Here is an 18,042-nt window from a genome sequence, read left to right as displayed (position 1 = left end):
AACAAACTCTAAGAGGTTGTTCAAAATTCAAAGATGTGTTAAAATGGAACACTTCTTCAAGTAACTGTGCTAACCAATCAGTTTTGAAGATCTACTTTGAAGAATTTTTCTAAGTTTATTTTTGTTTATCTGAATCAGTGAGAGGGAGGGCGGTGGTCTTCCATCTGCTGGTTCACTCCCTGAAGGCCTACAACAGCCAGGTTTGGGCCAGGCTGAAACCAAGAGCCAGGAATTCCATCCAGTGTCCCACATGGGTGACAGGGACCCAAGTAATTGAGCCAGTACCTCCTGACTTCAAGGGTGCACATGAACAGGAAGCTTGATGAGATGCAGAGTAGCTGGGTCCAATGCAGGATGCAGCCGTCACAAGCTGCAGCTTAACTGGCTACGCCACAACACACACCCCTGAAAATTTTTTTTTTAAAGCCATAACTTTAAAAAAAAATTGCACATGATGACCTGAACCACAGCCAAATATATTTATAATATTGAAATCAGTCACTATTTCCAGTGTTTTACTTAAATGATCTCATTAATTCCATACAAAACCCTATTAAGAGCAATTATGATAATTTCCTATTAATTATTTTTGCTTATTTGAAAAGCAGAGACAGAGCAAGAGAAAGGGAGAGAAAGATTTTCCATTGGCTGATTCACTTTCTAAATGCCTGTAACAGCCAGGAGACTGGAACTCCACTTAGGTCTCCTATGTGGGTGGCGGGAACACAAGTGCTTGAGCCGCTGCCTCCCAGGGTATGCGTTAGCAGGGAGTTGGAATCAGGAATGGAGATGGGACTGGAACTCAGGCTCCAATTTGGGAAGCAAGAGACCCAAGCCAAAGTGGTGTCCTTTTCTTTTTTTTTTTTTTTAATTATTTGAGAGGCAGAACTACAGACAGAGGAAGAGACAAAGGTCTTCCATCTTTTGGTTTACTCTCCTGATGGCTGCAACGGCCGGAGCTGGGCTGATCCAAAGCCAGGAGCCAGTCACCACATGGGTGCAAGGGCCCAAGTACTTGGGCCATCTTCCACTGCTTTCCCAGGACTGTTAGCAGAGAGCTGGATTCAAAGAGGAGTAGCTGGGATCGAACCAGTGCCCTGTGGGATGCCGGTGCCATAGGCAGAGGCTTAGCGCACTACCCACAGTGCTGGGCCCACAAGTGGCATCTTCATCAGGGCACCCAACGTCTACCCTGACAATGATCTACCTCTCTGCAGACAAGGGGAGGAAGGTGCTACACTTCCCAAAGCCACACAGCGCTGACACCCGAGAGAGAAGAAGCCGTGCTGCCAGTTCATTAGGCCTTCTGGGTGGCTGAGGCAGGAGCACCGATGAACGGATCATCGTGCTGACACGCGGTGCACTTGTTTCCCCCGTGCCTCAAGTGCAGTGTCGCAGGAAGGTAGCAGGATGCTTCCTCAGACAATGCTTAATTATCAGGGCTTCTGTGCAGAATTTGAAACTAATTGGAATAGGACTTTGTTTAGTATAAACAGACATCTCCAAAGAAGCTGATTAGGGGAGAATATGCTTCTTACCCAGGAAACATGGAGAGGAAATCAGCAAAGGGCTGTGTCTAGTTAAGCAGGGTGACCACCGCACCTGCGCAGCTACACGGACGAGGCCGCCCACAACAGCAGACACTGTAGGTCCCCAGTGAAGACCCTGGCGTCCCCTTGCAGGACAAGTATGTTCTGCCCACCAGCTAAAGAAATTTACCAAAAACCAAAAATAATATACATACAAATCTATCATTCTGAACTGCAATTACTCCTTGAGGGAATAAAGTGTGAGCAAAAATTTGCAGTATAATAATGGATCTGTGAAGTGGTAGATTCTATTCCACATCATTCACCGACTCGTTACATGCCGGGGTCATATACTATACGAAGAAATCTTCTTGAATAAAAAAATCAAGTCCTTAAATAACTTACAGCCATGTTTTCCATCTACTCATTTCACACCCCTGCCTTTAAACTCTCTAACTGCAGGGGGCATTCAGGTCAGTGAAGGCATGCTGCTGGGCCTTACCTCTAAACATATGTCCCTGTCTCATTACAGGAGAGATCATCCTTATACAGCGATCACAGGGCTTGAGGTGGGAGACTGCTTTGTAGCTGCACGGTGAGCCCTCAACACAGGTCGCTGAGGGTGGGTGTCTGTCTCAGTGCAAAGGAACCATGTGGGAGGTGCACTCCATACTGCAGTGCCTGGGTTTGAGTACCTGCTGCACTTCTAACCCAGCTTCCTGCTAATGTGCACCCTGGGAGATAGCAGGTGATGGCTCAAGTGCTTGGGTCCCTGCACCCATGTGGGAGACCTGGATGGAGTTCCAGGCTCCTGGCTTTGGTCTGGTCCAGTCCTGGCTGTTGCAGGCATTTGGGGGGTGAACTAGTAAGATGGAAGTTCACTCGCTCTCTCACTCTCTCTGTTCCTCTACCTTTCAAATAAAATAAGTCTTTATAAATTATCCTTTTGATCCACTGCACATGCTAAGAATGTAATGGGCAGGATATTTGAAATGAAAGACACAAATATGCTGACGGTGCCAAGGCAGCTTGGGACAGAGTGGTGCCAGGAATTCAAGAAGCTAGGAGAGGGGACTTTGAATGTTCTCATCATCGCAAGATGACAAAGTCTAGAAGTGGCAGGTCTAACACTCGAATTCCATCCATACATGTCACATACATGTACCAAATACCATGCTATACCACAAAATATGCCTAATTATTGTGGCCAATGAAAAAGAGGATCAATCAATCCTTTCAGAAGACAACGGATGCTGTATAACTGTGCGCCACAGTATTCTGTGGTTAGTGCTATGTCAGCTGGGACAACAGGGACGCCGAGCACTTTATAGGAAAAACGAAAGTGAAACAGCATTGCCCTTAAGACTCAACAATTTTTAAAAATCGCCACTACTGAGAACTGCTGCACTGTCCCCCGCCCCGCCTTGTTTGAATCCCTCAGGTACTGGCACACAAAGGAAGGGAGCTGCACCGTGTCCCCACAGCTAAGCGACTCAGGGTGGCTCCAGCGCTCCCAGGGGCCCCCACTGCTCAGTGGCTGTTCCCTTCCAGGTCATTGCACACACTGGTTGCCTACAGTTCTTTGAAGCAAGAAATCTCCAATGACTGACGAGCGCTAATCTGCACTCTGTCCCTGACGATGGGTGTTTACATGATCAAGAGCTCGGAAAATGGATCCATCCGAGATAAAACATTTTGCTAACAACTCTCATGGTTCATTGGCAGAAAAAGAAGGCTGATTAGCTTGGCACTCGAGATATGGCCTTGCCCATATGGTGAAAAACACACCAGATTTTTAAAAAGTCAATCAAACCATTCTGGTCTGGCTATTAAAATAAGCAGCATGGTCAATAAAACTGGTTGTGTTATTTAAGTCCGTCTGTTGTTCCCCCTCAAGACTGAAGAGCGTTACGACCGAGATTGTATCCGAATTTCTCTTTCAGCTCCAGCCGTGGGTGGTGCAGATCGCGGTGCACGCCTATAAGGAACATACTTTCTAAATGCAAAAATCAGGACACAGCTGACATATGGTCTAACAATGGGGCAACCAACGTGAAAATACAAGGGAGAGAAGGAGGCTCTCAGGGTCAGATGACTCAGTGAACAGCCGAGTGAGCGGCACTGCTCGGATGTGGATCTGAGGTCATGTGGGTCTACAGCAAGGGGCCGCCGCCCGGGCTCCGTGGACACACACGTGAGGGGCAAGGGCTGGGAGCAGGGGAGACCACGCAGTCCACGGGAAAGTCCAGTGAAGTCAGTCTCCACCTCAGAACTTGTCCTGAGTCCCGAGGAGCCCCACAGGCAAAGGATAAAATTATTCAGATACACAAACTCACAGAAAGCAAGCCGTGTTCTCTCCACCCGCTCAGAAGGAGGTATTTATTTTATATAAAACACCAGGAGAACACAGCCCATAGGCAACTAAAACACATGCAGTCACTCTGGGTAAACAAGGAATTACAACTGTTAGGCAGCCATGGGCATCCTGGTAAAGATAGTTACATACCTACTGGTTACTCCTATTTACTTAACAGTATCTTTCAAATGTATTCAAAAGGCAGAGAGAGAGAGAGAGAGAGAGACAGAGAGAGAGACAGAGAGACAGAGACAGATCTTGCTTCTGCCAGTTCACTCTCCAAACACCTGTATTAGCTAGGGTTAGACCACACTGAAGCCCGGAACTCAATCCAGGCCTCCAACCACTTTGGACCTGCTGCCTCCCAGGGTGTGAATGACGCAGGAAGCTGGTACTGGAAGTCAGGCTGCAACTCAAACCCAGGCTCTCCAACACGGGATGCAGGTGACCGCTGTGCCAAATGCCCACCCCTCCTCCCCCTTTTTTCCCCCCAGACATGTTTCTGGAACAGAAATGTGAGACAGAAGGTAGGCCAGCATTCAGTTTTCTGGGAAATATTAAAAAGTTACTACAGGGCCTGGTGCAATGAATAGATTCGTATTTTGGAACACATTTTCAGATTGCACATTTTTAAAGGCCTAAGTGTTTATTTCTTAACACTGAGCAATTTTTACTCAGCACCAAAACTGGCCCAACTCAGGGAAGCTGGCCACGTGCACTTTACAAACACGTGGCCGCAGAGGTCAGTTTGGAATAGTGAGTGCTGGTATCTGCTCCTACTTCTTCCCTGCTCTCCACGCCAGTGTCAGCTGGTCTGAGCAGCAGCCTGCACCGAGTACTGAGTGTGAGTGCAGGGGCAAGGCTGGCCAGCACCCAGAAACCTCACACACAGCTGAGTGCTCAAGAGAACTCAGGTCTGGCCCATCTTGGGCTCTGATCTAACTGTGAGCCAACCAACAGGGGAGACGCTCTGAGAAGAGTGGCTCTCTCTGAGCAAGCACCATGTGGCTCAGAGTCAGTGTGGCTTCCCTACATGGCAGCACAGGAGCCTGGCACTGAGCCGCCACCTGGTCCCTGAGCACACGGGCATGCTGTGCATCCCAGGCCAAGTGTCTGTGTCTAAAGCAACCACAGAAATATTTTGAAAATATGGTACGGGCTTAGCTAGCTACCTCGTCTGCTAAACACCCGTATGCAGGTGCTCTGTGCTTTCCTGCCGAGTGCACCAGCTACGAGCACGGCCAAACTTTACCGCCCAACTTCTGTGTGTGACAGATCGGTCTGCACCCTTAGAACCCATGTAACAGGAGACCAACACGCCGAGATCAGTTGCTCATGTGAGGAAAGAAATCGATTGTTACCAGGGAGGCTAGAGAAGGCATAGTGGGAGCTCTGCATACACTAGAACCCTCAGCTTTAAGCACAGTTCAAACAAGAAAAGCCGGCTCAATCAGTAGCCCTAGGAATGCTGGGAACATCTCAGCGTGTTGCAGGGATGAAGGCCTGCACCACGGAATGAGAAATGCAGGGAAGTGCAGGGAGGGAAAGGTGTCCGCCGCCACGGCGCAGCCAGGCCCGGGAGGGGCCTGACAATCAGCAGGTTCTGATGAAGTATGAAGGTGGGTGATTACTGAGGAAAACAAGTAAGCCTTTTGATTCCGGCAACCTTGACGTCACGCCTAGCGAATGGAAACAACTCGGGCGCGTGCGTTTATTCCTTGGGCGGAGAAGGACTTCATTTTAGGAGGCACGGGCACGTGCCTGAGCTTAGGGACCTGGGCAACACTTGCCAGCAGTGACTCATTCCACACCCCTAACAGCACAGAGCCCAGCCCTCCACACTGTGTTTACCATGTGTAAGCTGGATTATTTTCTGTTTACCAGAAAGAAAACATCAGTAACAGTGGCCTGGATATCTACTAACCTCCAACCTCATTTTCATTAATCATCACATAACGAGCACAAGGCACGTATAGCACTAATATTAGGCAACTATACGCTCCATTTTTTTAAATACAGAGCTATTTTAAATGCGTATTGCACCCGGCACCTCCAGGAGGCAGGCAGTGCACAATCTCTGCAGAGGGGAAGACCACCCTGGCAGGGCCCAGCTGGGGTCCCTGGGCCTGCCTGATCTTCACTCACAGCCCCTGGTCCCTGGTCTCCTGCACTGGAAATTCATCTCTGACTATTCCAGTTAAACACTACCCCAAAACCACTACAGATGTCCACGGCGACACACCTCATAGCATCAACATACAAAGAGCTGCAGAGGGCTGCACAACCCGCAATATTGAAAGATGTGAAAAGTAAGATTCAGAATCAACATGGATCAGGCCCACGTGAAAAACCACTGCAGACAGCACTTCAGACGCCAGATGCCTTTAGAACTTCACATTACAAGGAACGGTGACAGCGGTGATGTCATCGTGGTGACATCATCACAGTGACAGCGACTCACTTACTGGATGCCCCTGTGCCAGGCAGTACTCACGCAGCTTACATGGTCACTTACCAATGCTCTCAGAAACCGAACAAGCCAGCCTTCCCCAGACACAGCAAGGGAGGCACAGGTTAATGGCAGAGATGGGATGGAACTCAGGCCATGGACGCTTCATAGTTCCTGTTTCACATCCTGTCACAGCACCGGGCACGGGTGGGTGGGCATCTGGGCTTCCACATAAGGCGCCCACACCCTGAATCAGAATGCCCGGGTTCAAGTATCCACTCTGCTCCTGACTCCAGCTTCCTGCTAATGTGCACCTGGTGATGGCTCAAGTAGCAGGCTTACTGCTTCCCACATGGGAGACCTGGATGGAGTTCCTCGCTCCTGGCTTCAGAGGGACCCAGCCTCAGCTACTGCTGGCATCTGGGGAGTAGTCTAGTAGAGGTCCAGGTCTCTCTTTGCCACATTTTCCCTCCCTACTAAAAGTACAAATGGTATTTTAGGAGGATTTCGAATAATCATTTTCTATTTTAATGGTATGCAATCTACAAATGAGTCTCATAAAAATTAGGGAAATTTATGTTTAAATGAGAATTAAAAATAATCTATGGTAGGAATGCCTACTAGTGTGCACCCAGGGAGGTGGCCCAGTGACACCCTCAGGCGAGACCTGGATGGAGCCCTGGCTCCTGACTTCAGTCTGGCCCAGGTCTGGACATTGTGGCATGTGGGGAGTGAACCAGTGGATGGGAGCTCTCTCTTTCAAATACATTTTTAAAAAATAATAAATAAATAAATAAAGTAGCACAAATTTGAGTTAAGGTTAATCTCTTGCCAAATATTTAACACAATAACATTTATAGTTTACAGAAACAAAAGTCAAGCTGAAAGAGCTACCTATCCCACATACTACGCCCAAAGGGACGGCCTTGGAGACGATGACTTGGTACCAACATATGTCCTTTTAGGACCATTTTCAAATCTCTCAATTCTTTTTTTTTTTTTTTTTTTTTTTTGACAGGCAGAGTGGACAGTGAGAGAGAGAGACAGAGAGAAAGGTCTTCCTTTGCCGTTGGTTCACCCTCCAATGGCCGCCGCGGCCGGCACGCTGCGGCCGGCGCACCGCGCTGATCCGATGGCAGGAGCTAGGAGCCAGGTGCTTTTCCTGGTCTCCCATGGGGTGCAGGGCCCAAGCACCTGGGCCATCCTCCACTGCACTCCCTGGCCACAGCAGAGGGCTGGCCTGGAAGAGGGGCAACCGGGACAGAATCCGGCGCCCCGACCGGGACTAGAACCCGGTGTGCCGGCGCCGCTAGGCGGAGGATTAGCCTAGTGAGCCGCGGCGCCGGCCTAAATCTCTCAATTCTTAAGGGTTCAAGTCTTTGGGGCAGAATGATGAGACAGGAAATTCAGTTTGAAAACAGAATGTGCATATGTACTGATATGTACTAATGCATTCTCTCATCGCATGGCAACCCGAAATGCATACTCAAGTAAGGACTGCATACCTGCAGGATGCTCCAATCATCTGTATGTCCCGTTCTGGATCTTCACCTGACCACATACAACTCCCATTTTAGGGAAGAAACTGAAGATATTCCAGCCAGAAAACAAGTGTTTTAAAAATCCACTGCCAAGAAGGAAGGAAGCAGAAAACTAATAATCAAACAGTTGTCCACACTAAAGCTGTCAGCTGCCCAGGGAAAAAGCTCTCAAACATCTGGGAAGTTAATTTAAAGATGCATTGCGGATTCGGAGCGCGAGTCTCCCAAGAAGCTGAAAACGCATGGGGCACCAAGCTCCACGTAAGCCCTCATGAATTTATATTAACAGCTGACTAACACCCACGCCTATGCAGGAGCACGGGAGAAACCACACCAAGCTAGGACCTCCAAATGCCAACGAGACGGGCACTGGGAGCCCGGGTGGGGACTGACGAAGGAGCAGGAGACCCGGAGGCTCAGGCCCAAATACAAAGAGGAGTGACTGTGCCATGCTACAGTTGAAGCAGGAGCCCAAGGCTTCCAAGAATAAAATCAGACAGAATTGCAAGGAGACGCTGGCCAAGCAGCTAAAACCTCAATGTTCAGTGCTCTAGGCAGGAGGGCGGAGGGCAGAGGACACTGAAGCCACAGTGAGCAGAGGCGGCCGAGGACTGCCTGGAGTCTTGAGGTGCTTGCATTTACCCTCCGACTTCTCCAAGGCTAAAACAAATACAAAATAAACAATCCCCCTCCCCCCCTTACATGCTGCTTCTACAAACAAATTGTGGTTTCAGGCAATGTTAATCAAGAAAAAGAATTAAACAAGAAGTCTTCAGAATTAGCCATGACCTTATTGATGGCTTCATTACTGTCGAGATTTCATTTGCTGGGCTGTTTATGTCACCTCAGCCTTTAATTTAATCGCTGCATCTCTTAACTGTCTTGGAAGAGCTAACGAATGGTGATCGCTTATTTTCACCCCCCCAAGATTTAACAGCTGCAGAACCCCAAACATCAAAAAGTTATCTAATTCACCCATGGATGAGATGGAACTGGACGCCTGCTCTCACACTGGTCCTCTCTTGGGAAGGTGTGATATGAACCCATGAGGCACCGTTGCACACAGAACGAAGCGTGAGAGACTCAGCCATCACACCCAGGGCTGGGGCAGGACGAGAGGCCCCAGAGGAGTTCTTAGTGAGGGAATAATGGGGTTGTGTTCATTTTGGATGGAGAACTCCAGGTACGGGGGGGGGGGGGGAGGCGGAGCCTGTGGAGGCAGGGCCAGTGTCAGACAGACAGTGGGGTAACTGCGTGGGCAGGGGGTGGGCCTGTGTCACCAGCTGTCCCCTGCATGGAGCAAGGCTCCTGCCTCAAGTGGGCACACAGGTCGGGCAGCACTCACCGAGGTGAGGACCACGAAGCCAGAGTTGGTTTAGGACACAAGAGGACACATTCGGCTCAGACAGGCAGGGGGCGGCGAGGGACAGCAGCTCCCAGCAGTGAGGAGAGGGCCCCAGGCCGCTGCAGGGGCCCACAGGGAAGGGGCAGGGGTGTCACAGGATAGGAACTGCAGCACATGGGGAACACACGCGGGCCACAACAGGAGAGCAGCGGCGGCCTCACTGGGCTGGGTGAGGGCATGGGAAGCGTTGGCCTGGCCCAAGGCTCAGGGAGAGCCTACTTCCAGGCCTGGCCGGCTTCCCGTGGCCCCTGTCCTGTCTTCAAAGCCCACTCGGGCACTCGCTCCATGCCCTCCTCTCACTGGCAAAGACCCTTGTGACTGCACAGGTCCCATGAGGGCCACCAGCCTCCCTCACAGAATGCATCTGCCACATCCACCGTGCGGTCCCAGGGATGGCCAGAGCTCCCTGAGGGAAGGCCGCGTGGCGTGGGGGAGGCTCAGCCGTGCACACAGGCCTGGATGCAGCTTCCGAGAAGCCTGCATTAGCAGTGAGGAGGGAAACCAGGTGGTCAGCGAGGAGGCTGTGGTCAACACAGCAGGAGAGGTACTGGCAAGTCTCAGGCCAGCAAAGGGGCAGGCACGGGGCAGATGGGGAGCCCCAGGGAGCAGGCTCCACGCAAGAAGGGTGGGGACCCAGAGCTGCCCGAGGAAGGCGCTGTCCTCAGCAAGTGATGCATGGGCGGGCACAGGGGAGGGTAGGTTACAGGTGAGGGCGGGCACGGGAGAGGGCAGGTTACAGGGGAGGGGGGTTACAGGTGATGGGGGGTCACAGGGGAGGGGGGTTACAGGGGAGGGGGGTTACAGGGGAGGGTGGGTTACAGGGGAGAGGGGTGACAGGGGAGGGGGTTACAGGGGAGGGTGGGTTACAGGGGAGCATGGGTTACAGGTGAGGGCAGGCACAGGGGAGGGCGGGTTACAGGTGAGGGGGGTTACAGGGAAGGGTGGGTTGGGGAGGTTACAGGTGAGCGTGGGTTACAGGTGAGGGTGTTACAGGTGAGTGTGGGTTACAGGTGAGGGTGTTAGAGGTGAGCATGGGTTACAGGTGAGGGTGGGCATAGGGGAGGGTGGGTTACAGGGGAGAGGGTAACAGGTCAGCGTGGGTTACAGGTGAGCGTGGGTTACAGGGAGGGCAGGTTACAGGTGTGGGTGTTACAGGTGAAGGCAGGCACAGGGGAGGGTGTGTTACAGGTCTGGAGCCAGGAGGCAGGTTGGCAGGAGGAACAGAGTGTGGACCATTTGCCTAGGGGGAAGGAGGAAGTTGGGGAGGGGCAGAAACTGGCAGCAGATGACAGGCTGGACAGGGCTGGCTACTCAGCTGGGGTGCCCACCCCAGGACACAGGCTGTCTAGCCGCTCCAGCGAGAGGAACCCCTACGCAAGAACAGCAGAGGCAGAGCATGGTGTGTGTGGAAGGAACCTGGGACCTGACTTTTGGAACTGTGAACGTAGCTTTGCTACCTGAGCCGGGGCTTCAAAAAGGCCTGTGTCTCACCACGGCCGGGACAGGAGAAACTTGGCTTTGTTCTACGTCTGCAAGACCGCCTTTCCACGCCGCTGGATTCCAGTTTTAATGGGGGGAGGGGGGCAGGTTCACAAAGGTCTTTTCTTTTAAAACTGGCATTTTCTCTTTAGTGGTAAAATGCATGCAAAAAGCGTATGATTATGGTATTTATGGTCCCATTAAGGTGTCCTCAGCCAGCCGGGGGAGTCTAGCCTGCTATTTTCATGCTATTTAGATTTATAGCAGCACAGTTCGTATTTTATTTCAATTATATTGGAGGACAATGCACTCTCGGTGGCAAATGATTGTACGGTGACAGTCAGCACGTGTCCACGAGGGCTGTCTTTGGAGTTTTCAACCACAGATGCTGGTGGCTGGAGACAGAAAGACAAATTGCATGGTGTACTGGCGTAAATACAAAGCATCATGGACGCAGGTTTTATCAGTTCTTGGTCAGAATTTAAAACATACTACACTTTCTGAGCTGCAATTGTGTAGCTCACGTGCAAACGAACTTCCTGGGGTCTTTGTGGTGCTAGGGCAGGTGAAGCCGCCGCCGTCCGTGATGCGGGCACCCCGTATAGGCAGACCCTTGCTTCTGGAACAGAGCCCCCGACAGCTGTTCACACCAGGACTCCTGCTGGCCTGCCTCACGGCAGTTAACTTGATGCTAAGAGAAATGCCAGCGTTTTCTATCAAGTTTGAGGAGTTCAGTCTCCCCACCTCCGCGGAGCACTGCCAACTTGGAAAGAGTGAGAACCTCAGGAACGCAGAGCAGGAAAGGACGTCAGGGAGCTCCACGAGACACCAAAGGACAACCTTCCCACCACCCAAGGACAGACAAAACTGGCAGAGAGACCGCCTGCTGCTCTTCGTCAGGTCATCTTACGTACCCGGCATCACTTTCAACCTCAGTGCCTGTGTGTGCAAGCGACCTGCAGGCCTCAAGCTGCACACAGGGAGCCCTAATCTAAGCTGCTCATGATACGCTGTGAGGTCTGGGGGAGATGGACAAGTGGCGCCCACAAGACTGCCTCCTCGCGCTCCTGAAAAACGGATGTCGGCACTGAGGAAGCAGACCCATCTTCATGAAAGCAAACCTGCTTCTGCACCCACTGCCACCCCCCGGGGAGACCTGGAGGGAGCTCCTGGCTCCTGGCCCAGCTGCCTGCTGTGGGCATTTGGGGAGTGAGTCAGCAGATGGAAGATGTCTCTGTTGTCCCTCACCCCATCACTTTGCCTTTCACAATGCAGACCCCAGGAGGCAGCCACTATGGCTCAAGTAGACCAGGATTTCCTGACTCCAGCCCCCAGCCAGGCCTGGGGCCACTGTGGGCATTTGGGGAGGGAGCGGTCTTTCTCTGCCTGCCTCTGTCTCTCAAATAAACGAACACTTTTTATAAGATAAGTTTTTGTGAAAAAACAAAAAACAACAACAACAACAACAACAAAAACAATCTTGAAAACCCAGGCCTAACTTTTTCATAAAGCATATTTCCACGAGCTCTTTCAAAGACACCTCATATGCATGGTTTCCACATTTTCTGCCCCAAACAAGCTTATCTTTTAACTCCCTTTTCCATGAACATCCTGGAGCCCTCTCAGAGCAGAAAGCTGGACCTCACGTACAAACAGGGCAAAAGTCACTGGACTCGGAAGGGCACAAGGGCTGGAGACATGTAACTGAGAGATGCAACGGGTAAACTGAGTCAGCAGACGCCGTGGCACAGGCTACCAAACTTAAGAGAACCCCATGTGCCAGGCACCACTACAGTCATGATTTGTGCAAGTGTTTAGGTTTTAAAAAAATATTGGCTACATTAAATGAACACTACTCAGTTGGATGTAATGGTCTTATCATTTTGTTTGTATTTAATTTGTAAAGATGCTTGGTTTTATGGCAGTATAATGGTTATCAACAGGAGTTTAGTTCTATGTCATTTTTATATATATTTAAGCGACAGTATAAGCAAAAGGATTTAATTCAACGTTGCCATTTCAAGAGACTGTCTCTCCTTTGAAGGGCAGTTTCCACACAATGCAAGCCTGCTCCTCCCTTCTCTGATGTAAAAGACCCAGGCGGGACGGCGTTACTCCCAAGCCACGGTCTCCTCTGGGTATGGGCAGGTGCAGAATCCCCTCCAGGTGCAGCAATCAGTAACTGCTGGGTCACATCAGTCACTGCTCTCGTGGACACCTTGGTGTCTGCAAAAGTAACACTTAACAAGACATTAAAGTCTCTGTACTTCCTTCTTCCCCCAAAACAAACCAACAACGTCTAGCTTGAGTTGAAACTATCTTCGAAATCTTGCATTCCGACAGATCTTTCTGGAAGTGCCTAGCACTGTGCAGCATCCGAGTTCTAGAGGGATCTCCTGCTTGGAACAGGGGTCTGAGGTATTCACTGTTTTGTGTACTTGTTCTAGGACTGAACAAGTCCTAGACCCTTCTGGACGAGTCTGCCAGGCAGGTGTTTTAGGCAACTCGGTTAGGAGGCAGACTTTTGGTCTGGGGTTAGCATGGGGCGGGGAGCACAGGCACCCCAAACAGCTGCAGCCCACTAGGCATTCACAGAAACCCTCAGGTGAGATTTCTACAGGTATAGGTCTCAGGGTTTGAAGCAGCCAGGAGCCGGGGTGGTCCCTTTTGTCATCAGATGGGACTTGTGAGAGACATGAATGACTGCAACAGGTATATCTCTATCTATGTCCTAGGTTTTTTCCTTAAGATCTATTTATCCGAAAGGCAGAGTTACACAGAAAGAGGGGAGGGAGAGAGAAGGAGAGGGAGATCTTTCATTGTCTGGTTCGCTCCTGAAATGGCAGCCATGGAGCCTAGAACTCCATTCTAGTCTCTCACATAGATAAGGGGGTTCAGGCACTTGGGCCATCCTCTGATGGTTTCCAGGTGCATTAGCAGGGAGAGGGATCAGAAGTGGAGCAGCTGGGACTCGAACCAGTGCCAATACGGGACACTGGCACTGCAGGCCATGGCTTAACCCACTGTACCATGACACTGGCCCAAGGAAAAGTCTTTTTTAGTAGAACCTGATTGGGGTCTCTTTAGCTTCCTGTGTTTGGAGGTCCTCGTCTCTTTCAAGATTTGGGAATATTCTGGCATTATTTCATTAACTAGGCTCTGAATGCCTCTCATCTTTTCCCCTTCAAGCATTTCTATGATGAAAATATTTATTCACTTAATGGTGTCCAACACGTCTCATGCACTTTAACATTATTTTTCTTCATTTTTGTCTTTATTTTTGTCTGACTGATTTATTTCAAAAGATTTGTCTTTTTTTTTTTTTTGACAGGCAGAGTGGAGAGAGAGAGAGAGAGAGAGAGAGAGAGAGAGAGAGAGAGAGGAAGGTCTTCCTTTTGCTGTTGGTTCACCCTTCAATAGCCACCACGGCCAGCGCGCTGCGGCCAGCACACCACGCTGATCCGATGGCAGGAGCCAGGTGCTTCTCCTGGTCTCCCATGGGGTACAGAGCCCAAGCACTTGGGCCATCCTCCACTGCACTCCCGGGCCACAGCAGAGAACTGGCCTGTAAGAGGGGCAACCGGGACAGAATCCAGCACCCCGACCGGGACTAGAACCCGGTGTGCCAGTGCTGCTAGGTGGAGAATTAGCCTAGTGAGCCGCGGCGCCGGCCCGAGATTTGTCCTTAAGATCAGAAATTCTTTCTTCTGCTCCATCAATGCCAAAATTACTGATTTTAATATCTATTTCTTTACTGACTCTCATGCATATCATGTATCATTTCTCTAATTCCTCTGAATTATGTGCCTCTGTTCTCAAACCAGCACCCCTCTGGGATGCCGGTGTTGCAGGTGGTGGCTCAGCGGCTGTGCCACGATGCCAGCCCCCATTTCTCTGGTTCGTACACTAGATGAGGACGGTGCTTCAAGCGGTGAGTGCTGGAATCGACGATCAACAGTAGGTCAGATTTTTTGCTAGTCCCTCCAAAAGACACTGACTGGCATGACTGACTACTGACGTTTCTGGTGTCCTCCTCCCAGGGAACACCCCCCGTGGGACGCTCACAGCCCTGCAGCAGGAGACCACCTGCATGCAGCTCATGGCACAGCAGCCTCCAAGTGCGAGGTCTTTAAGGGAAGTGTCACCGCCCGGATGACAACTTTATCCTCTGAAGCCTGACACAGCTGTGAGCAAACCAGCGTGCGGACCACCAGCCTCCCCGAGGGAACCTGCACTGCTCCCTCACCACAGCCAATAAGGTAAGAAAGCAAACCAAAGACAGCGTAATGCAACACTCACTTGACTGCAGCTTGGCCTGGAGAGTTGCCTCTCCGCTCACCACTTTCAAAAAGGCTTCCTTGGGCTGTCTGAGGGCTCCCTGCTGCATTTGCAAAGCTCCATTCAAAAGGAGTTGGAAGTAGGGAATTAAAACACAGAATGTCTGCAACCAGAGACGCACGGATGGAAGCCCTGGGGGATTTGTCCTGACACACCTCTGGCCTCGCCAGGCTTCCCAGAGCGAAGCTCCAGGACCAACAGAGCTGCTGCCCACCCTGGGGAGGTGGAAGACATGCAGGTGGCTCCCACCAGACCCACTGCGTCAACATCCTGGGAGAGGGCCAGCCAGTCTGTGCTCTGAGAAGCCCTTCAGGTGATCACAAGGCGCGCCGACGCCTGACAGGCTCTGGTGTTCAGGAACCTGCTATTTGTACCTCTCAGAGCCCACTTCCCATGAAAAGCAATGTTGCAGGAAAGCAGCATGGGACGTGATGGGATTGACACTGGGGTTACAGCAATAACACACATGTAGTTCCATGTACCAGTGACTGAAAACTATTTTCCTTGTAAGCTAAAATGCACAAAGATCCACTTCAAAGCACTGCAGTTAAAATGGGAAATGCACAGACAGCATTTGAAATAAATACACAATGGTAACACACAGCCGTTAATGAATACATAGCCACATAGCTAAAACAGAGGTACACAGACAGCTGTTAAAACGCAGTCCACAGCGCACTTCTGTATGTTATCCCAAACATCCGTAGTTCAGACTGGAAACACCGTGTTTCTTATTCACGGATTTTCTCAGAACAGAAAACTCTGCCAGCAGAACGCCAGGGCACCCTCCCCATCGTAACGGAAGAACGCGTGCCACTTCCCATCTGTCGGATCACACAGCTGGACCCTCTGCTACCTACGAAAGGCAGCGTCGCTCAAGCCGAAGGGCGGTCATTCCAGGTTTGCTCTTTATCTGAGTCCTGGCTCCTCGGCCCTGCAGCCGGTTTAAGGGCAAGACGGACCGAGCGGGCATCATGAGCAAAGCTACCCAGGCCTTTCCTCCCATCGGTGCTGCCTTGTGCACACTCAGCGTTTAGACACAGCAGGTTTCAGAAAAGGCAGTTCGGGGGGAGGGCTGATGCCCAGCCCACTCCCTCGTAAACACCTCTACCAGTGTGGGCTGGGGCAGCGCTGGGACTGCCCCTGGAGCCTACCTGTCCACGGGTGAAGGTTTGGGGTTCCGCGGCTTCTTCACTTGTGCATAGAGAGCATCCATCAGGTGTCCTTCTCTCGGGCTCTGGGGCCTGGCGTTGAGGGCCAGGGAGCCCTCATAGGGAGAAAGGCCCCCGTACATCGACTCCTCACCACAGCCGAACGTCCGGTGAAAATCCTGGATCTCGGCATAGTCGCGCTCCCGAGCCTGTCGCTCCCTAAATTCTCGGGTTTTGGCTTGAATCCTGTAAAGTTAGAACAGAGCTGAAACAAGAGAAGCTCCTCCTTTGCTGAGAAGTGCACACAGAAACAGTGGTTGCGATTACGACGCAGAAGGGGCCTCACGTCATGCAGCTCGAGGAGATCAGTGGTGTCACTGACGCTACCAGAGTTCTCGACGGCCCCATCTCGCCACAGAGGCACAGGAATCGCTTCCCACGCCTGCAGCCGTGCCCACAGGACACAGGCCTCACGTTTCAGTGCTCACCCAAGCAGTGCCCACGTCCCGAGCAGCTTTACGAGCTCACTGGGAAGAGAGAGCTCCTGGCGCTCGCTCGGCTGTCGCTCACGGAGGGGCTCAGGCGACACAGACGCGTGCTAGCGTGTGCATGTCTATGTGAAGTACTCTAGGTTCCAGATGAACCCACACTGCAACTCCTCCACGACAGCAGATCACGCTTTGGTGCCACTGACCTGGACTTTATGTGACACCTGCACTGGCGTTTGGGACAAGGAGGGCTGCACGTGAGCAATCCCTGAAATGAAGCCGGTCAGCATTCCAATAGACCCGAAGCAGCCACAGTGACCGCAGCTCCCCGTGCGAAGGCTTTACTGAGTCACCTGGCACAAAATCTTCTTCAACTTGCAATGTATCAGTATATTTTAAGCCCTGAATCAATCTTTGTTATCAAAAATGATTAAATAACCCTGAAGAAAATGGTGATGAATTGAGGGGAAACAGTATCCATTACACACACACTGCAGTGTTTGCTGAAAGAAAGTGGAGTCCTTTATATAAAGCGATATTTTAGACTGAGTTCAATGTTTCACTGCAAACTTAGCTGCTTTTTTAGCATCTGACGTAGATTTCCAATAGCACAACTGACACATTAACATATATGCAGAAGAATCAATAAACAATGCTAAAACCAGATGAAGACTTCACAGAGGAGAAAAGAAAGGAGAACCATGGGTCACTATTCCTCATGAATACGGAAGCCAAACTCCTTAACAAAACATGTAGCAAGTAGAATTTAGCCATAGATAAAGAGAATTCACCACCGTGTCCAAATCGCATTGATGCCAGGAATTTGAGCCAGATTCAGTATGCAAAAATCAATCACTATAATCTATCACATTAACAGGTTAAAGAAGACATGTCACATGATTTTATCAACTGAGGCGGAAAAGCATCTGACAAAATTCAATGCCATCGTAACAAAACCTCTCAGTAAACCAGGAGCAGAGTGCAACTAATTATGTTCCACAAGGAGCAGCCACGGGAAACCCCGAGGCTCCAGCACACTCACGGAGAAAGACAGGACACATCCCCTCGAATAGGAGATAAGGCAGGACAGGTGCTCCACCACTGTGAGTGTATGCAGAGCTGGCCCTTCCAGACAGTGTGAGAAGCCTGGGTAGGGAATAAAACCCACACATACTGGAAATAATGAAACTCCTCCCACCTGCAGCAGACAAGATTGTCTACAGCAAAACCCCAAGAAAACTGACAAAAGTCCAAAACTAAGAAAGCAGTTCAGCAAGACCCCAGCATGCAAGATCAATGGACAAAC

General features: G+C 50.7%; 1 protein-coding gene across 22 annotated transcripts in view; it reads right to left on the bottom strand.

Annotated features, from left to right (window-relative positions):
- The window catches only part of PARD3 (par-3 family cell polarity regulator), a 507,188-nt gene that overhangs the window by 106,179 nt on the left and 382,967 nt on the right, over positions 1-18,042 (bottom strand). For 19 of the 22 annotated variants that reach the window (XM_070056191.1, XM_070056180.1, XM_070056187.1 and 16 more), the window contains one exon: positions 16,252-16,494. The exons of the other annotated variants lie outside the window; for them this stretch is intronic. In XM_070056191.1, coding sequence (XP_069912292.1) covers positions 16,252-16,494 — 243 coding nt within the window. The remainder of the gene's footprint in view (positions 1-16,251; positions 16,495-18,042) is intronic. 22 annotated transcript variants of the gene reach the window in all.

This window comes from Oryctolagus cuniculus, chromosome 13, assembly GCF_964237555.1.
Source record: "Oryctolagus cuniculus chromosome 13, mOryCun1.1, whole genome shotgun sequence".
Classification (NCBI taxonomy): domain Eukaryota; kingdom Metazoa; phylum Chordata; class Mammalia; order Lagomorpha; family Leporidae; genus Oryctolagus; species Oryctolagus cuniculus.
This window is presented reverse-complemented; position numbering and strand designations above follow the sequence as displayed.